This window comes from Oncorhynchus tshawytscha, linkage group LG29 (genome assembly GCF_018296145.1).
Source record: "Oncorhynchus tshawytscha isolate Ot180627B linkage group LG29, Otsh_v2.0, whole genome shotgun sequence".
Lineage (NCBI taxonomy): Eukaryota > Metazoa > Chordata > Actinopteri > Salmoniformes > Salmonidae > Oncorhynchus > Oncorhynchus tshawytscha.
Genome location: NC_056457.1, coordinates 18,601,447 through 18,624,362, shown reverse-complemented (window position 1 = coordinate 18,624,362; position 22,916 = coordinate 18,601,447). Strand labels below are relative to the sequence as shown.

At 43.4% G+C, this 22,916-nt stretch overlaps 1 protein-coding gene across 4 annotated transcripts in view; it reads left to right on the top strand.

Moving 5' to 3' along the window:
• Positions 1 to 22,916, top strand: part of ofcc1 (orofacial cleft 1 candidate 1) — a 114,483-nt gene that overhangs the window by 42,720 nt on the left and 48,847 nt on the right. For all 4 annotated transcript variants that reach the window (XM_042308758.1, XM_042308759.1, XM_042308760.1 and 1 more), the window contains exons 13-16: positions 805 to 1,068; positions 1,569 to 1,788; positions 8,093 to 8,181; positions 10,200 to 10,378. In XM_042308758.1, coding sequence (XP_042164692.1) covers positions 805 to 1,068; positions 1,569 to 1,788; positions 8,093 to 8,181; positions 10,200 to 10,378 — 752 coding nt within the window. The remainder of the gene's footprint in view (positions 1 to 804; positions 1,069 to 1,568; positions 1,789 to 8,092; positions 8,182 to 10,199; positions 10,379 to 22,916) is intronic.

Below are 22,916 nucleotides of genomic sequence, written 5' to 3'. Positions count from 1 at the left end.
CTCTCCAGATGGAGAGTTGACCACTGTTTTGTACAATAACAGTGCTGTATGTTTGACTTTAAGGCATTTCTTTCACAGTTGTATCGTTATGGTTTTGAGTATCATTATAGTTGGTATTGGTATCGATGCCAAAATTCTGAACACTTAAGAGTTTGTGATCTAGCTAATGATTAGCCAGTTGGGATAGTCTAAACAAATGCATGCTTCAGCCATCTATATCTTAGCCACTATGCTACTTCATCCGTTAGGCAGCAGGAGAATGCCCATTGCTAAAATAGCACACCTGCCTGATATGAGCCATGTAGGCTATACCCTTTGGTGAAAGGTAGTATCTAAAAAATCCTACTTTTTTTGCCAAAATTGGCACATTTCTGGAGGGAAATATTAGTAGGTGTGTGGCGCGCCCAGACTCTCAACAATCGAAATGTGTTGATCACCTCCAGTCGCTCAGCTAACTCTCTCAAACCAGTCTTTATCATTTAATCTCTTCCCAAACCTTGGTTTAATGCCACCATTGTTGTGGGACCGGTTAAGACCGTTAATATAATCTACTGTAGGCTGTCATGCAGAGACAGTCTGCATAGCGTAACATGGAAAATAGATTAGTAGAGGACACAGAGGCGGATTTGGAGGAATGATGATCTAGGTTGTGGTTTGAGAGTTAACAATCTCCCCTGAGGGCTCCTGTCCTATTTGCCCCCTATGTATGTATGTGTGCGTGTGTGTGTGTGTGTGTGTGTGTGTGTGTGTGTGTGTGTGTGTGTGTGTGTGTGTGTGTGTGTGTGTGTGTGTGTGTGTGTGCAGATCCTGCCTGCGTCGTGTGACATGCTGCCCTCCATGGTCCTGCTGTTCAGGCTGCTGGGCCTGACGGGGGAGCGGAGCCAGGTCGGCACCACACTGGGCTGGGCCGCCTTCCCTGTCTGCCACGCCACCCTCACAACTGTCCAGGGGCGCTTCAAGACCCCCATCCTCAGGGGGCTCCCGCACCCCCACCTCGACCAGTTCCGCAAGATAGAAGGCCTTATGTCAGCCGACCTGGACAACTGGCTGTGTAACCTGTACTTCCAGGTGTGTGGGCGTGTTAGCGTGTGGGTTGATGGTAGCGTGTGTGAGGGAGAGTGGGCGAAGGAGTTGTTTTTGTGTGTTTGTGTTTCGTGTCCCTTTCAGTTGGGAATGTTGAGCCCAGGGGCTATGGACAGTCACCTGATTTGAACCATTATCAGAGAAGCTGGGTGGTTGGTCTGAGGGGAAATTATGTGTGGTAAATGGTTTTAGCTGAGAAATTGTAAATTGGCCCCAGATTGTAAATAAACCACATATTTACTAAACATATCCGGATGCATTTGAGGTGATGCATTGATCCAATTACTCAGCAGCTTAATTTAATTAAAATACAGAACAAAGGTTTCTCTAGTTACAGTTCCTCTGCATTTTTTTGTCCCAAGTGTATTTTTCCTATCAATAGGAATAATTATTGCAACTAATATCTAGTGGTTTTTAGACATAAAGGAGTAGCCGCTCTGTATCTCCCCCAACCCCCCTCTCCCCTTCCCGTAATGGCTCTACAGGTGAGGAAGCTCCCCAGTGGCAGCTCCAGAGGGGATGTGGAGCACAGTGTCAGCCTGCAGATCCCTCCTCTCCTCGTCCCCCCTTCGCCCCCCCAGGCAGGCCCAAGCGGCACCAGCCCCAGCCGGGGGAGAGGCGGCATCAAGCCGTGTCACCGGGGGTCCCCTCTCCACCTGTCTGCCTCACACTCCTCCTCTGCCTGCTCCTCCTCCACTCTGCCAGGTAGGGCTCCCCCACTGTCACCCCCATCACCCCCTACTGCCAGCGGCCACAGTGGGGGACAAATTTCACCTAATGTCACAGACAGAGTGGCAGGTCTCCATGGCTGTCAAAGGAGGTGATTGTGCTCTGAGGCAGGTCCTTGGTGTTTATCATGTGCTATTATTAGTTACTATGTATTGTCAGTATTGCTATTGTATTGCTAGATATTGCTGCATTGTTGAGCTAAAAACATAAGCATTTTGCTGCACCTGCGATAACGTCTGCAAAATTGTACGCGACCAATAAACTTTGATTTGATTAATATATTTTCAAAATACATTTCAACCAGTTATAGTACCAGAGTGTATTACTAACATGGCCCATTTCAAATTAGATTGAACATTTCATTCCATTCTACACAACAAACAAACACTCATAACTAGAAGGATGTTATGCAATGGGAACTATGGAATAGATCAAATGTTTTATTAAAACGAGGAAACGGCTAGTTCTCTAGCAGGAACTCATATAACCTCTCCGTGTGCCATTAGCATATTCATATTTTGTTCTTCTGTGGATGTGGATGTGCTCAATGTGTTTGTGAAACAACAGATGAGAAAACCCCCAGCCTCATGCTGAGATAAAAGTCATAGGACATGTTGCATGTATTTAAAAGATACACTAAGTATGATTTGAATTCTAGTGGTAAGTTCGTGCTGCACGCGAGTACAAGCAAACAACAACAACCACCTAAAAACACATTTCATAACACTTGGTTTGACAGCACAATGCTGAAGCCAGTGTGGTTCACACATTTTTGTTCTCCTGAAGTATTTGGCATTTTCTATGCAGAGAACTGAATCTCATGGCATGGGGTGTTTGTCTAGTACACAGCCTGTCCAGTTGACACCACAGCATTGTGAAATCTTTGAACAGTTTATTGTTGCCACTTAAGCTTTACTTTAGATATGAGGACTTGTGATTTATTATAACTCATTGATGAAATGCAAACATATGGGAATGTCCTGGCATTACAGTCTTAGCCTGGTCCCAGATGAGTTTGTGCTGTATTGCCAACTTCTATGGTCCATTTGGCATGACAATGACCATAGGAGTTGGCTTTACAGCTCAAACAGATCTGGGATGAGGCTACTAAAGTCCCTCTTCAGTACGGTCACATGGATGTGTTTCTCAGCTGAAAGGACAGGCAGGTGGAAAAGAGTAACATCGTCCATCTGTAGAGAGGAAGTGAATAATACCGGCCTGCTATTACCAAGGATAATGCGGCCAGTTTCTCACTTAAAACACACTTCTCTTGTTTCCCCTGGTTTTCAGGTCAGGCAACATCCTGGCCAACGTCAGAAATCAAACATAGGCTCATTTGGTATTGATCTAGTACAAAGACGACCAGGCCTCTGTTATTAATACATCACTTTTTTTGGCAGGGCGCTCATCTTTATTTAACAGTCCTCGAAAAAGTTTCTGGGGTAGTGCTGGAGCTTTAAACATCAGACGGGCGTTTTAATTACAAATGAGTTGTGACAGGTCTGCTGGGTAGCAACCTGGCCCATTTTAAACGTGATGTCGGCTGACAGCTCGAGCCGTGTTCTCCGAGTGTTCTTCGAGCGCCTCAACATGTGGAAGAAATTGGTCTTTTACATTTCACAGCTTGTCACTTCCTCTGCAGTGCGACCCTTGACCTCCCACTGAGATCCTAACACCCCACAAGGGAAGTGTCCCCGACAAGAGCATTCTGGGAGATTTATGTTCTGCCACACAGGCAAAGTACCAGTCCTCCACACCCACCTCCTCCACTCTACGAAAAGAAAGAGGGGGGAACAACAGAGAAAATTCAGGTGAGGAGGTGGCTGGAGAAGAAGTGAACCTGATCCGTACCTTGAGTAACGGATCAAAAGGTGTCCCTCACAGCACCTCGCGGAGGCCCGTTAAGGCACCGCTCCGTAAGTCTAGCTGACGTTTGTGTCACATTTGCATATGGATCCTTTCACGTTGCATTACTTCTCGGAGCGGAGTTATGATATTCAGATGGAGAGATTACGTCAAGCTCTGAGGAGAGAGATTGGATAGACAACTTTAACCTAGCCCACAACTGGAAATCAAATTCAGCGAGGAAAGAGAGGAACAAATTATTTCTGTTATCCAGCACTCTGTCAAAGTCGGGGGCCTCAACCATTTCCTTCGATTTGGAGGAAGCTTTCTGTTTTTGATGTATAGAGATTCCTTTTTCTTTCTGTGCGTGTAACACCAGAGCTTTTCTCATTATGTGCTTCCCTCAGAATCAGGACAAGTATATGGAGACCTCTTGTCATAGGATAACACACACATAGTCTTACTTGACAGTCAGACTGAAAGTTGTGCGTTCCTGGGGCCTTAAGTTAATTAATCTCCCTCGCATTATCACAGCCCTGGATGAGGTGTCTATTACAGACAAGAAAGTGACTGACAACCCCATCCTTGATGACTATACCAAATAATAGATTTGACGAGTTTGGAGAAATTATGAAAAAAACGCTGATGTATAGCCATTTTTCACTGTTGACTTTGTTGTGTCAGAAAAGTAAACTTACCATATGAGAATCATAATCCGGTTTTACTTTGTTTGCTCCATGCATATCGAAGTCTATATGCCTTTTTGAACACACGAGAGTCGCCAGAGGCGGTGTGGGTTAACTGACCTTTCACATTAACTGAATGATCCGGTTACACTTGAGTTTGTTTGAATCCAAATGACTAATTAGATTAGGCCTGTGTTCTATGATTGCCGTCAGTGGATCAGTAACTGGATGCAGCGGATCAGAGTTGAGAGGGTTTAGTTTTGTGTTGTTGCTTTTCTCCCCCTCGTTTTGCCAATGCATCATACTGCATCATAATACCCCCCTTGAGCACAATTTCGAGGATTTTTCATCTGTCTCTGGAACGCTGCCCTGAACATTCAGGATAAAGGTCCCTCAGGGTTAGGGTATTGGTCATTCCAGTCAAACTTTACCACTACGTTATATCGTTATAATCTTATATCTCTACCAGTCTGCGATGGTCCCCCAATTAATGTTGCACTGTCCATATTATACATTGATGTTTTATTGTTATGCCAAAGCCTGTATGTATAGATACAAGAGTAACCCCACAAAGTGGATGTTACAGATTGGGACAAACGGAACCCGAGGGGAACACTGTTTAGTTTAACCCCCCTCCCCCATCGCATACATACAGCATGTCCTCTATGCTGATGAATGAACAGAGATGGAGATGTGAAGTGTACTTCAACAAGATCATTTTATTAATCACCGCTATAATATTCCAACATGTTATCCAAGCTTCAAGTGAGACTGCAAAGATCTGTGATCCTACTTCGAGTTGCGTCATCAATTAAACAATGTTACGTTCGAATAACCACATCGCTGTGAGTCGAAACAATCGCTGAATATAAAACCCTGCCACCGAATACCGGCAGCGAGAGCACTCTCGGGTAATCAATGATTCACTGACCTTGGCTCCACGGTCAACTTTGGACCAATCACAGGGCAATTAGAAGCCCAGGTGAGTGGAAAGGGCTCGGCTGGTCGGCTTTCACTAGCAGTAACGGCGCCCTGGACTTCTCAGTGTGGTGGACCCGGGGCCATGTTTTCCAGCCGAGGTCTCTCTCTCTCCCAGCTCTTTCTTTCTCTTCTCTTTCTCTGTCTCTCTCCCTCACTCTGTCTGTCTCTCTCTCTCTCCCAGCTCAGAGAGAACCAGCTGGATAACAAGGAAGCTGTTGTTCTACCCTCGGAGCAACACTGGGGTTGTGGCAGCAGCCCTCCAAGTTCATGGACATAGCCTATAGCTGTCAACACTGTGCTAATTCTGGCCCAACACCATCTGAGAATCAGGGTTGGTGAATTAAACCCGAAGCTGCAGTATGGTGCTCTCTCTTCTCTTCTCTCTTCTCTTTCTCTCTCTCTCTCTCTCTCTCTCTCTCTCTCCGTCCACAGCGGCGCTGGTGTTTTAACACACAAACAATGACAATGAATGTCCTCTAACAGTGAGTGAGCTTATATCAGACCTCAGCTGTACCGCTTAACTGCATGCCTGTCACTTTCTGCAGTACTTCCAACCCGTAAGCAAGGTACTTCTGAGTTTGTATTATTTCGATGTAACTACTTTGTTTAATATATTCTTATTTTTCTGGAATTCATTATATTTTTAGGACCTATAGCAAAAAATTATACTCATTGTCTGTTGAATGCATTTGAAAGAAAAAGCATGTTAAACACACCCAAGTTTGTGAATAATGTTTGTACATTTGACTACAAGGGTCATTGACTCAGTGCCATTCTGTTATTGATTCTCTTACACCTTCTCAATTTCCATCTCTGTCGGTCTCTGGCTTTTCTATGAGGAGACATTTTTACCTTCATTTAACTAGGCAAGTCAGTTAAGAACAAATTATTATTTACAATGACAGTCTACCCTGGTCAAACCCGGACGACGCTGGGCCAATTGTGCGCCGCCCTATGGGAGTCCCAATCACAGCCGGAAGTGATACAGCCTGGATTCAAACCAGGGACTGTAGTGACGCCTCTTGCACTGAGATGCAGTGCCTTAGACCGCTGCGCCATTCGGGAGAACTAACATCTCATGTTTGACTTACTGTACATTAACTGTCACAGTAAAAAATCAATCTGAATTCGGTATATACTGTAGGATCTCTTTAACAGAACATTTTATGATTTTGAATATTGACAGCACACATAAAGACTTAACTTTGCAAGCCAGAGTTAAATAGTTATGCAATCACATGACAGATCATGGAAAAAATAACATATTCTTCACTCTGAAAATAACAGATATAAGCTTATTACCTTGTAACTGTAGGCATTCCTAATGTTTACCAGCAAAGCCCTGGTAATTAAGAACTACATCTGGGTTGGAATGAAATCTGATGTCAGTCTCCGAAACCAGGAGGAAGCTGAACAGTCTTGCCATTAAGTACACTTTAGCCGTCAGACGGATTTGCTGATATGTCGCCTATATTTAAAGGTTATTATTACTGATATATTTAATCCTGCAGCAAGAGAGAAAAATTATATCATCTCAGAGGTTTCCATATTTATTATATAGATGTGACTGGCTGCAGAAGAAGACGAGAAAAAAAGCACTGAAAAAAAGTTTCACATAGTGAAATTTTTACATGTATCAAGCTAAGGTTTACTTAATTAGAACCTCCAGGCAATGCAAGAACCCTTTTTTAAATTCTGTGAATGTTAATATGCTAAATAATGCAAAGCTCCGGCTCTTCAAGCATGAGACACACATCTGGCGGCTTACCATTTAAATTACAGCAAAAAAAATGAGAGAGAGAGTGAGAGAGAAAAGAAAAAGGGGAGGAAAAAACACTTCAAAAGTAATTTTCCAAAGGAAAGAAGAATGGAGAAATGTATTACAACCAAATTTAATTTCTTTTTCGATTTTTCATCATGTCTAATTGCATGCATTAGAGCGTTCAGGCTCGGAAGGTTTGGCTTCTTAGATTGTGGGAGATGTGTGTGCAGGGACGTTTCATAAGTCTCTCTCTCTCTCTTTCTCTCTGAGGAAAATCAGCCTCTTAGACTTTGTTGCTTTTGCAAACTCTCCTGACAGAACAACGCAACAACTTTACAACCTGCCTCTGACTACGATCACTACACACCACACATGTGCAGTATGCACCACTGGAAGTGGGAAGAAATATTTTAACAATATTGCAATCATGTGTTGACTGTTTTATTTTAGGAATAATCTACATGATTTTGAAACATGTATTTGGTAATTATATAGTCAATTATGCAGGACTATTTCATTGATTGGTTGCTTAAATTAATGATGTCCTTTTGATTGATAAAAATAGTGATTTAACAAATATTTAAGAGTGCAACAGTGGAATTAGTATTTTTTTTATATCCCAATTTAAATTGTATTAAGTTTTTCTTATTTGAGTTACTAGATACTGTATGTGACTAATAGGTGTTAGTCAATATGTAAGTTACCAGATATATAGATATGCTATTTGTGTGTATAAAATCATTGTTTCATCCTACTGTTTACTAATGGTTTGAGATATTTTTGCTCAAATACGTTTTTTTTTAACAAACTTTTTAGTGCTTGTTTTCTTTTTGAACAACCTACCTGGTCAACTCCTACCAGGATAAAAAAATGTCTTCATAAATCAGACATAAATAATGATTTATGGTTACAGTACTTTCTCTCTCTTACTGTTGTTGCCAGATGTGCTTTGCTAATGAAAATAAACATGAATCTTTCTTTTCTTTCTTTCACTCTTATATGACAGGGAAGAACTCCACAGTAGTGGTCCCTGAGAAAATAGAGGAGATGAGAGATCCCTACACAGAGAAAGCAGAGACATGGATGCACTACAAGGTAACAATGTGATTTAGGAAAAATAATTTCTATTCCCCCCCCACACACACACACAAACCGTCTCCAGCCCTACACACTCCTCCCGTCGTTATTATCTCAGATTTGTCCAAATATATTTCACACTAACAGGTATTTTTTCGGTCTTCAAAGCCAGTTTTGATCTGCTTGACAAGCCAAAGCAGCTGAAATTCTGTGAAATCAGCAATGCCAGCCAGGCCTTTTTATTGCTCCGAACACGCCTCTGCCTGAGCTACAGAGGACTTAAGCTAAATGAACCAAAGCCTAGTACGTTACCTGCCATACTTTGAAGTGGTAATTGCAGAACTACTTTTCTTTGCTGATCTGGCATTGCTGTCTCACGTTCTGCTTTGCTATTGTGCCCTCCTTTGTTGTTGTGATTATTATGTTATTGTGGTGATGTTATTGTTGTGATGTTTTGGTTGTGTTGTTGTTGTGATGTTATGGTTGTGAAGTTATAGTTGTGATGTTGTTGTGATGTTGTGGTTGTGAAGTTATAGTTGTGATGTTGTTGTGATATGGTTGTGTTGTTGTGATGATATGGTTGTGATGTTGTTGTTGTGGTGATATGGTTGTGATGTTGTTGTTGTGATGTTATGGTTGTGGTGATATGGTTGTGATGTTGTTGTGAAGTTGTGGTTGTGATGCTGTTGTGGTGATATGGTTGTGATGTTGTGGTTGTGATGTTGTTTGTGATGTTGTTGTGATGTGGTAGTTGTTGTAGCAGATGATGCATAAACACCACATAAGCTAATATCCACCTCACACTCTTCCCAAGTCTTTATTCCTCAAGCTCCCCTTTACAGCCGCGTTACAAGTGGCTCTTAGTCTCAAGACGGCCAATAATCAGCACTGCTGACCTCTTAAATGAATAAGTTTGTTGATATGAGGTGTTCTTTTTTCTGAAGCCACAAAGCTGCAGGGTTTTAAACGCTGTTAACTCTGTCAAATGTCACCCGGTTGAAGCCAGTTGTCTAATGATTAAGTGCGGTGATCTCAAACCTGCCCCAACCTGGGCGCGGGGGATCAAATTTCAGCCCCCTCTCAACCTACGGTGCCAGGCTAATTAAAATGTATTTTCTCCAGGCGACCACTTCAGCCCAGAGGGCAGGAATCGCAGTGGAAAATCTGGCTCTTAAGATATTGCATTAAATGTATTGTAGAGACACCAGAGAACATTGTGGTTTATATGTCTCCTGTGTTTTTTCTCCTCTTCTCTCTCTCTCTCTCTCTCTCTCTCTCTCTCTCTCTCTCTCTCTTTCTCTCTCTCTCTCTCTCTCTCTAAATCTCTCTCTCTCTAAATTCTCTCTCTAAATCTCTCTCTCTCTCTCTCCACCTTTTTTATTGTGATCATCACTCTGGAATTCACACTTTCTTTGGCAAAGATTGCACTATGAAAACCAATGGGGCTTTTATAGGGGCCTTACCCTATTTACTACATCCTGGGCACAGTTCTCACAGGTGGAGGAGAGAGAGAGAGACGGAAGGCTCTTTTTCAAACTAGGGAGCTGATTAACATAATCAGGAAGTATTTCACAACTTCTAGCTAGCAGACAGCCTAAGCCCACCCAAGGGCAAGGCAGCACTAGTTGACAGGACAAGGTAAAGCAAGCCGTTAACATGTTGCCGGGCTTAACATATAATATCAGGCGCTGAAGTACCTCTGCAGGTGAAATATTTAAAACCCACTTCCTACCATTATGATTGTGTTTCCACCAGTCCACGACTAGTGTAAATAACAGCAACAGCTGCCCTATACGTTCTGCTGCATTTCTCCATCTACGCCTTGTTTCTCCCTCATCAAAGTTGCTCCTCTCCAGAGATGTGTTATTTGGGTGTCATTCAGTTCTGAGACTGGAAGAGAACAGTGGCTCAAAAGTGTGATGCACTGTCTCCATGTGATCCCCAGATAGATCCCATTTCCTGCTCTGCCTGCTTTGATTACAAACGACATCCGCATGTGTTGTGCCCCCCCCTCCAATTTGTGCTCTCCCCAACAGAAGAAGCCAATCAACAAGATAAATAGCTCGAGCGCCCATGTGAGAGGGAGCGCCGCACCTCCACCGCTTCTGCAGGGCCAGGCTGACAAACAGGAGACAGCAGCTCCGGCTGCAGCATCATCGGAGAAGAGGGAGAATCTCTGGGCTAAGGAGATGGAGGAGTATACGTTCTCCCTACAGTAAGTCTCACCACTCATTATACAACTTCCAGTCGCAGCACGAAGGAAATGTGTGTGAGGACAGCTTTTTGCCTCGCAGAAACGGGGGCGCGATAGCCCCATTTTAGCGCAGAATGTCTCAGTAATAACTACTACAGAAACGATGGCACACTCACACATCTTAGGTAGTGCATTGTGAAGAAGACCAATTTTTAAAAAATTAGTGGGTGGATCAGCTTATATCTTTGTTTATAAAAAGTGAGTGACGATATCTCCAACCCCATCGTAGTTATGTATCTCCCCTGGTGCTATGGGGTAAGATCTTTTAAAGGGGTGTGCATGGCAACATTGGCTCATCACACATACCTCTGTCACTGTGTGGTTAGTTGTTTTTCAATTCCCCTGCAATACAAACTGAATAAGAGGGTTGGGCAAATGTTTTCTCTTTATTGTGGCTTACAGCATTTGATTTTAATGAGAAAACAGGGATGTATCAAGCACAAACAGCCCAGGATACACATGGTATAAAACACTTCCGCCAAACACGTTTGAGAAAAAAATATTTTCATAGAGTATTAAAATAATATAAAGTGAGTATTGCTTATTTCAACGGGAAACAAAGTTTTGCAGGTATTTGTTTTTATTTGAGATTTGAGAACATAAATTAATACAAGGCGAATCTGCAACCATCACAATGAGAGGGAAAGCCTCACGCTCTCAGGGGATTAAAAAGGGGCCTGTGTTTCCTCATTTCAGAGTAGTTTGTAATTTATAGCTTCCGGTGGCATATTAAACAAGATCAGAGACTACACTCTGGCATCTCCCGAACACACCAGGGGAATTAAAATCATTACCACGACAACAAAAATGAAGCCACAAACATGACGACACAATGCTAAGTGAAGGAAGAGAAAAGCACATAATGATTCTAACTTGTATGGGCAGACTATACGACGGGAAACATTTAAAGTGTGTTTTACTTTTACTTTAGGACACTTGGTTGATTATTCAAGATGTGTTAATCTGTGGAACATATTACAATTTTGCCTTTATGCCCTATAATGAACTAAAGCCTTAGAAAGCTACTCCCATATTTATTACGTTTTAAGACCGAGCTCAAACTTCAAGCAGAGCTCACTCATCCTACATTACATCTGTTCATCACAGCAATCAGAGGCACTGATGTTGTCTTTCCTCAATATCCCAAACAGTCCTGCAGTGCTTTTTGAGTTACGCTGGGCATGTCTAGCACCTGAGGACTGTATGGGGAACAAGCATACGGGGATACTTGTATTGTTTTATTCACCATTCCACTCTTCTTACTGTAATGATGTCATCTGTGATGCCGTGTGCTGGAGCTCTGTGTTCTATTCAGAATTTCTGGATTCATATTGGGGTGATTGAGGGATATTACTGCCATCTAGAGAACCACGAGAGACTGAGCCCATTGATGAGAGACTTGTTTTTATGGCAAATCAGATATACACACCGCGCTCACACTGGCTACTGTGAATAATGTTCAAAACATACTGTATTTTCAGGTTGCAACTAACCTCAAGATTCTTATCCTCTCGACCATAACCTATTTGGTTTATGAAGGCATCTTGATGAAGCTCAAACAATATTACCAGGAATATCATTACCATATCAAATTGCAAATCATATGCCAATATTGACCTTTCCTTTAAGATAATACACAATGCTGGATATTAATTCTACAAGAATGTCATTTATCCACACGAGCAAACACGCCATGCATCATCGCTAACAAGAACTAGAGAATAAAGTCTTCCCTAAGATGAACCACTCTACTGGTTCTAACGAGGTAGAAATCAGTAACACCTTCTGGCAGATGATAAAAGACATTGAATGTTGTGTATTGTACATAATATAGCGGGCCTACATAAATAATGTTTTCCATTTGAAGTTTTAGCTCTATGGGGCAGTATCTGGTTCAACCCTCTCTTTCTTGGAGTTTTGATTATATTCCCCTCTCAGTTTTATCCCCTTCGATTTGCATATCAAAACGTAAAAAGGTATTAGTTGCCAACCTCAAATGCAACTCATCCCAAAACATACGTCGCTGCACGACAATAACCGTTAACCATGAATTACAATTTCAAAGGAAAACACAATGCTCTTAAGTGCAAGTATTGACAATAACAGACAATTCCCCGCAAATAAAAAGGCAGGAATTTCCTGCTCAGTTGATATCTGTTTGAAGAAACATGAAAGACACTCGCCGACCCTTCCACCTTATTTGATGTCTGCGAATGGAGACTTCTTAAGCACCTTTCTCAAAAGAATGTGAGTGAATAAAATCAAAGTGTTTGATTGGTGTTGTAATTTGATATGGCCAATTTGCTACTGGATACCACTGCAACAACTTTTACTAAGGTAAACATATTTGAACGGACTACTATAGCCTACTGTAATGACCGATAAACAATGTATGTATTTTTTAGGACTTTTCTGATTCCATATAAAATAGGAAATGAACAGGAAAGTGGTAGCTGCATTTACATGTATCTTTAACAGCCTCTTATTACCAACTTTAGTGGGCCGCGCAAACTCCTCCTGATTTCATTGTAGTGGGTTTTGCTGTAATCTGTTGTGGGAGGAGTTGCCTTTTTATCTGTTAGGAAAGTTTTCATTGGATTTGTGAAACCCAACTTGAACTTTAAGATGATAACAGTACTTGAAGTTTAAAATGTGACCTCTACACATGAGCACCTCTAATAATATTAAAGACCCAATCAGCATTGACACAAGGGGCCAGTACTCATGAGGAGCCAGTACTCAGGAGGAGCCAGTACTCATGAGAAGCCAGTACTCATAAGGGGCCAGTACTCATTAGTCAACTATATTGGTCTGGAGGACTACAGGTCATTACAGAAAACATATTTGTTCACAATCATCTGTCCCTCAAATGTGTTTTGCTTTCCCCCTCTGTTTGTGCATTAATTAGACTGCCGAGTGTGTCGCAGCAATGGTATCCAACTAAATATTTTTTTCTCTCGTTTTGGGGAAACCTGTTTTAATCAAACTCACTCTCACATAACAATTAGATCTAATTAGCCCAATTATCAAGACTCTAATTACACTGAAATGTACCCCCTAAATCTCATATCAATTATATCTGTGACTTTTCTGTTAGAGAAAGAGAAAGGGAGAAAGATAAGACAAAGTGTAGCGACACCCTTCGCCTCCAGAGGCCACAGGATGATGCAAGTATCCCCACAGTAGATTCAGTCCATGCTGAAACTGGTAGAGGAGAAGCTCTACTGTCTGATAGCATTGTGTATGTCTCCTTATCGCTCGTTTGGATTTTGCACTGTCACATACTGTAATAGAGGATTGTTTCGACTTCAGTTTTATTTCTGTCGCAAATAATGAATTCCGACATTTTGAAGAATTACTGTATGTGCAGCTTTAGAAATTAGGTCGGTTCTGTTGAATCGATTTTTGGTATTTGAACTGTAGTAATCATTAATTTAAAGGCATCTCTCTCATGGGTGGTCAGAGGCCTTAATGCTTTCTAAGGTTTTTATGATCCATCAGAGCATAGTTGACCCAGTGCAGTCTCTCTCTGTTCTGGTACCTTATCTTTCATTAGCTTCCTTCCATTCATTCAGTCTACCATTTGGTGTTGTGCTGCACTGTTGCAGCACAACACCAAATGCTGCATGCTGCAGTCCATAGGGCATACGGGGGAAATCGTAGAAAATCTGTTTTGTTCCTCTGTGAGACTCGGAACCCTAACAGTTCTCATTGTGGCATTCCGTGGAGTCACCAGGAAGTCGGGAACACAGTGACCTACTTTCCCCTCCAGCCTGATGGGTTGGAGATCCACGCTTCCCTTCCACCCATTCCCCGGCAGGGCTTGGCAAGGTGCCGCTTGAGTCCCTGCCTCTCCGGCTGTGTGTGTGACGACGAGAGGGGCTGGCCAAATACCGCCAGGTCACGAATCTACGACGCTCGCCTGTTGGCGGGGTAGGGGGCAAGCCCCTCTCTCCCTCTGTCGGCAATGCCGCTCTGCTTTTGGAAAGAAAAAGAAAAGGAAGTATTTTTTTCTATGCCTGTCTGTTTGGAAATGGCTATGAAAACACATTGTGCTTTGTTATGGGTTGGTTATCTAAATATTGCACTGAAGTGCATCGCTGATTTGACAGTGCATTGATAAAAAAGACTAGTGCACACTGATGTAAACAACAACCAGAGAGGAACGCCTGGAACCTGAAAGAGAGAGAGGGAGAGAGAGAGAACCACCTGAAACAACAACAACCTTCCTCCACGATCCCACATACTGCGCTACTCTAATCCAGAACCCAGCAGGGGTCAATCAAATCTGATGTAATGCTCGGTGGAGTTGTGGGTAGAGGTGACGAGCGGTCACCCACCACAGGTTCCCAGAGCCCTTTCCTGCATCCGTGGCCTGGGAGCACATGTTGCCTTCACCCCTCCGGGTCGCGCTAGATGTTGCTCCCACTTCAAGGAAATCAGCGCTGTCAGCTTTCTAACAGGCAGGTCCCTGCCCTGATGCCATTTGCTCGTCCCTGGCAAAGTGGGCATACGATCAGAGAAAGGCCCTCCTAGGCCTGGCAAGTCTGGTATCGTCTGGTCTGGGTCAGTGAGCTGTGTTTCCCACATCCCCTTTATGGGGCCTTGGAGAGAGAAAGAGAGAGACGGAGAAACAGAGAGGAGATGTTCACAGTGCACAGAGGGCAGGAGCAAAGGTGAGGCTGCTCTGCCACTCTTTTCCAGTTCATTTGTCTTCACATGTTAACTGAATGACATGAACACTGAAAAATATTGCCAAGTCAATAAACATCTTGAAAAAGTTTGACTCATTCCAGTAGTTTTCCCAAAATAGTTTTTAAAACAATAAATTATGCTTGGATGGAAGTGACTTTTACAAGACAGAGACATACTGACTAATGTACTGTAGTACAAACATACAGAACACACTCTCCTTGTACAAATAAACACGGGATCCTGATTTCCATTAGAACAACATTGCTGACGAGTTGCTCTTCTAATAAGCTGACAGGCTGTAACCGTCTGACAGACATATTTGTATTTCTAAATATGACGTTGGCCGACCATTTTGGGTATTGTCAATTTTAGCCAAAGCACACTGTCTAAATCATCGCTGTCCGACTGACCTGTTGTTACCTTTCCCTGTTCTCTGGGTAGTCATTGGATTCAATTATTTGCATAGGCAATGGCATGTGTGGCAATCGCTATGTTTGTAGGGTAGACTATTCCAGCGTCCTTTCCCCACGCCAGTATTTTACTTGAGTGCATGAGCTTTGTCGGTATGGGCTAGGTCGCTATTGTCAGTCTCACCCTTCGTTGGCTGGCCCGTTCACAGTGTAAATCCTGTGCCTGACACACACACACTCTGGATGTTTCTGTGGGCCTGGAGCCCCATGGCTCTGGGATTACAGTCTGCCAGTGGGCCCTGATGGAAGGATGCAGTCTTAGTTGGCCAATCATCACCATCACCCCCATCTCCTACCTACACCCCCCCATCCCTTACCTCTACCACAACCTTCCCCTACCTACACTCCCTAAACCAGAACATCAACCATCACCACCTTCCCCTACCTACACCCCCTAACCCTGAACGTGTGGTGAGATAAGAGAGAGAGAAAGTGAGAGAACGAGAGGGGAGCATGATGGAGCTTTGAGACACTAACATGCCTGCTGGGAGCGTGTGCAGTGGCATGTGGGGTAGCGTGATGTGCAACCTGCCTGGTGCAGAGAAGAGCCTCACAAATGCATGCTGGGAGTGCAGCAGTTCTTGTTGCTCCTCTCTCTATCTCACTCTCTTTCTCTCTCTCTCTCTCTCTCTCTCTGGTGACAATGTCCTGCAGTTATGAAGACAAGGTCACGAGTAGAATGAAACTACCATGTTAAATACTGATGCAATTCTCAGGAGGCTTCTTGGGGCCTCCCAGTGTACATCACCCAAATAGATCTCTCCAGAGCACTTGTGATTAGTTGTTTCCCCTGCCATAATCAGAGGGGTTATTAAACTGCAGCGATACCACACCGCAAAGCATTGGATTGTTTTTTAAAGGTCAGAATTATACTGAGGTGATGGAAAACAACCTGCTTTGGGATGCTAAGTGCTGTGTTTATAGAGGGGGAGAGTAAGGGTAGCCCCTTTGGTTTGTTGATCCCAGGTGCATGCGAATCCTAATGTTTCCACCGCTATTTATGGTTCGCTATGGGACTTACCATTTCCATGTTTTAATCCTAAATCCATCAAGTCTATAAAAAGGCCACATGTTGCATTTTGGGTTGAAAAACAGGGAAGAATGGCTACCTCATGTAAACAGGCAGGCCTGTTCTCATGAACGAGGCCAAAACACGTTTCGGGGGGATATTTGGCTTGGGTAGAACCTTCCTCTGACTACCCTTTCTCTCTGCCAGTTCTGTAGCAATATTACAGTGCTAGCATTTCATTGGTTCTCCTACACTTGCCTTGCATGTAAGAGCCTCCTCCTCGCATTAAAAAAGGCCCAGGCAGCTATTAGTCAAACAAGGCCTCCTAATTAAGTGGAACATATTTTTTCACTACTTTTGATTAGGTTAGAGAGCCCAAGCTCCCAGTCCCTCTCAGCTGCAAATAATTCTGATAATTTGGCAGTACAGGCATTATGCTATTCTAATTATATGATGTACTCCAATTCTACAGCTGAGTCACGATGCCATAATTCTCTTTACTATACCCCAAATACCTACTGCTTTCCCATTTTCTCAATGAAACTCATTTATGTGTATCTTGCTTTGCCAGTGTCCTGGAAATGGGGCAACATATAAAACTGAAGATGTTAAGGTAATTGTAGGGGTTGGGAGAAAAAGAAAACCATGTTAAGTTAAACCTCGAGAAAATTGAGCACGTTTTAAAAATAACAAATAAAACTTCTCATAAGATGATATCAAGATGACTTAATTAACCGAAAGCCTCGGTTATGGCCTCGCGGGCATGCTGTTGTGGGCTTTTTTACGTCCCTTTTTTGGCGGCTTTTGGAAAAATACCACCACTGCTGGACCATATGATTATCATTTAATATATCTTATGGGAGAGAGTGTATTTGGGATTTTCACTTTGTTTTTGTTAAGAGGTTTCATAGCTTCCTGCTTGACTTCATCCCACCTGCTCCAGATTTTTACATGCCAAGATTGTTCAATCTATTACAGATACTTCTACCCCAGAAGTAGAAACACCTAGATATGTCTAGTGATAACTATTTTTGCCATTACAAAGGCTCTTTAAAAATGTGTACACAGTGATGTAATGTTGTCCCATGGCTTGCAGAGTTACCTCCTCCCTATTGACCCAGGGGACACGGCACACAGTGACAGTGATGCCAGCCTGACTACAATATTGTCCCTAGTTAATTGTCAGCAGCATTAGAAAGGTCAGGCTGTTGGAATCACATAGTGCCCCTCGCTGCTTTGATTGAAGCATTCATTCCCAGCTCGTGTTTTACCAGGAAGTGTTTTTTTAAAGCTATCAAGGGTCAGATTAACTAGGTGACTTTCTCTCTCTCCTACAGATGTAGGGTCTTTATTTGACCTACATTGTCACAGTAAAATAATCCTGCAGCAACAGGATTGGAACATTTAGTCCATAATGTTGCTTGATAGGTTGTTAGGCTATTAGCTATAAAAAGTAGGTTACATGAAAAGTGCAGTACTGTTAATATAACTGTGTGTTAGTGTGGGTTTTCAGTGAATTTATGTAAATCACAAAGCTCACCTGCATTTCCTGTGAAATGTTTCAGCAACAAAAGAGTGATCAAATTAAGGTCCATCATCTGTAGGCCAGGTTTAGTCTGCTGTCAATTATAGATAACAATCTTAGTTTACTGTCACTGTAGAAAATAAATGCTGTTCTACTGCGCCTGTGTGTGTGTGTGTGCAATGAGCTGCAGTGGTGTTGAGGAGCATATGCACCCTTCACTGTGTGACGACCCTTAACTTAAGAAAAAAAGCCCATCAGCTGTTGAGGAGGAGACAGTCATGTCTTGTCTCTCTCTCACTTCAAAGAACCAGGTACTGTAACTCAGTGCAGTGCAGGCCTGTGAAATCCTCCTTGAAGTTCAGGCACGCTTTGGATGTGTTGTGTAAAACACGTCGCTATAAAGAAGACATACACTGTGATATTGCTAATCCCGCGATTTACCATCAATCACCAAAAAAGCACAGCTCTCTTTCCACCACTCAGCGGCTTGACGCTCGCTTTAAGTGAGACTGCTTGAGTAAAAAACATAGAGAGAGACGGAAGGAGAGGGAGCATGCTTGCTTTGTTTGAAAACTGGGAGTTAGGAAGATACTTTGACTTTGAAGATATTTGCCTGTAAATCTTGTAAAGTGAGTGTAGCTGCTGCACCAGTGGAGCATAGAAGCTCTAGTGTTAATTTATGCATGTATTCTCTGATACACTGCAGAGGAGCAGCAGGCCCGTGTGTAATGTGTGTGGTTGGGGCCCTTAAGTGGAAGTGACATAGTACTTTGGTTCCAGGATGGTATTATTACATTCTTAGCTGGTTTTTGCTCAGATAACTTTGAAAACCCATGTTGTCCTCAGTTGTAAGCTATAGAAGCTGATTGGAAATCAGTCTGTATATGGTTTGCCATTATGTCAGACAAACCTTCTGAAACGCAAAGGAAAAACAGTTCCCTTGTCCTGGCCTTGCTTACAGAACATAGAATGTAAACAAGGATGATATGTCTTTTTTTGTTGTCAGTCCTATCTTTCCACTTTGCTTAAAAACTCCAGTATTTTTGATTTACATCACCGATATGCATTCAGCGTGTGAAGAAACAATAACATTATGGGGCATTTGGCGAACTGTCTAGCTAGCGTTTCTTTAAAAAAATACATCTGCAGATAAGAATCCGTTCCCCAACAATGGGGCTTCAGAAAAAAGTGGTTTTGGTACATTTACAAAACAATGCCCATGCCCCCCTCCCCCACAAAAAAAATAAAAATAAAAATAATCAAAATAAATAAGTGACAGCAAATAACTTAATCCTACAATAAATGATAAATCTGGTCTTTAAGTGGCCCCAGATTTAGAGCCTTAACTGACGGGGAGGGGGGATATTTCTCAGGGTTACCTTCTTTCGTGCTCCCACCCCTGCAGCCATCTCCGCATAAATCAGCTTTAAACTCCACGCCACACTGTCTCCCTGCAGTACTGCCATCATTACCCATGCCAACTTAAAGGCTTAATACCTGTCCCTACTCGCTGCTTACTTTATACTATTTTGCTATTTTTAAAGAGCATGGCGTTCATGTCCGTGGTATATCATATATGTAGAGAGAGATGTTCTCTTGTAACATTCAACTGGAGAGGGGTATGTTGCAACATTATCCAGATTTTAGTTGAAGCTATATGATTTTATTCATGGAGAGTTGTTTCCGATTATTGGTATATGCAATGCGAATCTTCTTTGAAAACTGAGAAATAAACTACAATGAACTCCAATGAAAATAACCTGGGGGGAAAAAAAAAAATATATATATATATATATAGGACTGCTGACTGCAAGCCCCCTCCAACATTGTTTTAGAGAATTTTGTAGTACGTCCAACTGGCCTCACCACCACAGACCACGTGTAACCATGCCAGCCCAGGACCTCCACATCCGGCTTCTTCACCTGTGGGATCGTCTGAGACCAGCCACCCGGACAGCTGATGAACCTGAGGAGTATTTTTTGTCTGTAATAAAGCCCTTTTGTGGGGAAAAAGTGGGTGTGCCTGGCTACCAAGTGGGTGGGCCTATGCCCTCCCAGGCCCACCCATAGCTGCACCCCTGCCTAATCCATAGATTAGGATCTAATGAATTCATTTCAAATAACTGATTTCCTTATATGAATTCTAACTGAAATTGTTGCATGTTGCATTTATATATTTGTTTAGTATATATGGAATAGCTTTTTTACATATGAAATAGTATATGTTATGTCCACAATATGTCTCTTTGAATGTATGGCACTGTATAGCTTTGCAATAAGGCGTGACATTGGAGTGAAAATCCTTCTTCTCATCACACCCCCTCTCCCTGCTATTTAAATATTGTACTTTTGGTAATTGGAGGTCCCACAATGAAATCAATTCAGTGGGTGATAACAGATTTCACATCGCGTTACCCATTTGGCTTTGAGTAGCCCCCTTGTGTGGAGACAGCTAAAAATATTCCTATTCATGCATCATCAATATCTTCATTACAAGAAAGATGGGAGTCAGGTTGTATTTGCAGTTCCTCCGTAATGCCTCTTGACAGGGTATCATCTTGCCTATGTCTGTGACACATAGCTTTTTTGTCTACTTTGTAATTTTACTTTTGCCGACGTGCGGAAAGCCTTTCTGTACCACGCCACGAAGCCAGAGTTGTGATAAGGCCTAGAATGATACAACTGACCTTTTTCCAATGACAAAACAGCAAGTAGAGACAAAATACATGCACTTTGTTAAAAACTCACCGCATTTAGGTTGTAACACTCTAAATTTACAGTATGGGCTTCATGAATAAGTGCATTGACAGAATGCAGTAGTATTTTTTCCAGTAATAGACTTGTATGCTACGTAGTTTATCCTCACTGTACCAGTTTGTTTCAGAGTGCTGCATGAATATTTATCTATAGTCTATAACTGTTGACTGGGCATTTTCTGAATGAAAGCGAGCTCTCCCACATGGAAAGAACTTGAAGCGATCTCTCGTGTTTATCTGCAAGGAAACCTGAGAACTTAACACAAATAATTTAACACTTCACAGACTGCCTTCCTCCGGGGTTTGGTTGATGATCACTTTTAGTTTATTGTGACTTGATTTAGGAAATTACCAGCCACATCCTGTGACTTAATATTGGGTGAATTGCGCTCCACTGGACTCAAATCTAACAGTACAGTTGGATGAGGGGATGGAGAGAAACAATTGATTATTTTAGCTTTTCCTCTTTAGGCATTATATGCAAACCATTTCCCTGGGTACACACTACAAAGTGAATACCAAGCATCTTTGGGAACAGAAAGATGGCTAGACGTATGGATGTCCACGGGCCGTTGCCTGGAGAAATATTAGGATGCACCTTCGCCTTGTTTGACTCTTCTCACACTGACAAGGGGACATGTTGTGTCTTTAGCCGTGTGTGTGTGTGTGTGTGTGTGTGTGTGTGTGTGTGTGTGTGTGTGTGTGTGTGTGTGTGTGTGTGTGTGTCTGTGTCTGTGTCTGTGTGTGTGTACTAAGTTTGGAGATGGTAGGGGAGACTAGAGCCCTGTTGAGAGAGGCTCTTATGTTCTCAGTCTTGTCCTAATGTGGCGTTCCAGTTTTCCATGCCAGGTCATTACTGGCCCAGCAGCACCCACTCTCTCCTCCTCTCCATCCAGACTCTCCATCTGTGCCCTCTATATGAAAGAGAATGGCTGAGCAGGAGCAGGGCTGCACTGGGGAGAGAGAGGTGCACTGTGGAGAGAAGCTGAGCAGGGGTAGGAGGGGCTGCTGAGATAGGCGAGAGAGAGGCCTGTGTGGAGAGAAGCTGAGCAGGGGTAGGAGGCGCTGCTGAGGGAGGCGAGAGAGAGGCCTGTGTGGAGAGAAGCTGAGCAGGGGTAGGAGGGGCTGCTGAGGGAGGCGAGAGAGAGGCCGGTGTGGAGAGAAGCTGAGCAGGGGTAGGAGGCGCTGCTGAGGGAGGCGAAAGAGAGGCCTGTGTGGAGAGAAGCTGAGCAGGGGTAGGAGGCGCTGCTGAGAGAGGCGAGAGAGAGGCCTGTGTGGAGAGAAGCTGAGCAGGGGTAGGAGGGGCTGCTGAGATAGGCGAGAGAGAGGCCTGTGTGGAGAGAAGCTGAGCAGGGGTAGGAGGGGCTGCTGAGATAGGCGCGAGAGAGAGGCCTGTGTGGAGAGAAGCTGAGCAGGGGTAGGAGGGGCTGCTGAGATAGGCGAGAAAGAGGCCTGTGTGGAGAGAAGCTGAGCAGGGGTAGGAGGGGCTGCTGAGAGAGACGAGAGAGAGGCCTGTGTGTTTGTTGTTTCCAGGCCCTGCACTTTCCTGCTGTCGTCTTTCTAAATCTCTCTTGTGTCTCCCTCTCTCCCTGTATATCCGAGTATATACTGTATATACTGTATGTGTGATGTTTTTTCCAGGCCTGTGCTCTCCTACAGAGGGCCGGGCGGTGGCGGCACCGGCAGTGGTAGCAATGGTGGGGCTGCTGAGCGTACACATTTGGCTCTCCGCATGATCCCGTCAGAGCTGGGCCTGTCACCGCGGCGCTGGGGCTGGCGCTCCTCCTCAGCAGCAGCAGCAGCACAGCTCTGCCTCATTATGCCGCTCCTGGCTTTGATCTGGTTTGCAAGGCTCTACCTGCATTACTGCAGCCAGTGGCTCTTCCTCCAGGCCATCGCAGTTCCTGTCAACAAGTGAGTGTGCTTCCTTTGATATCCTCCTCTCTCCGAGGAGGTGGAGGAGGAGTGATTGTGTGTGTGTGTAGAGAGAGTGCATGGGAGAGGAGAGAAGAGGCGAGAGCTAGCACAGTGCAGCGAAGTTGTG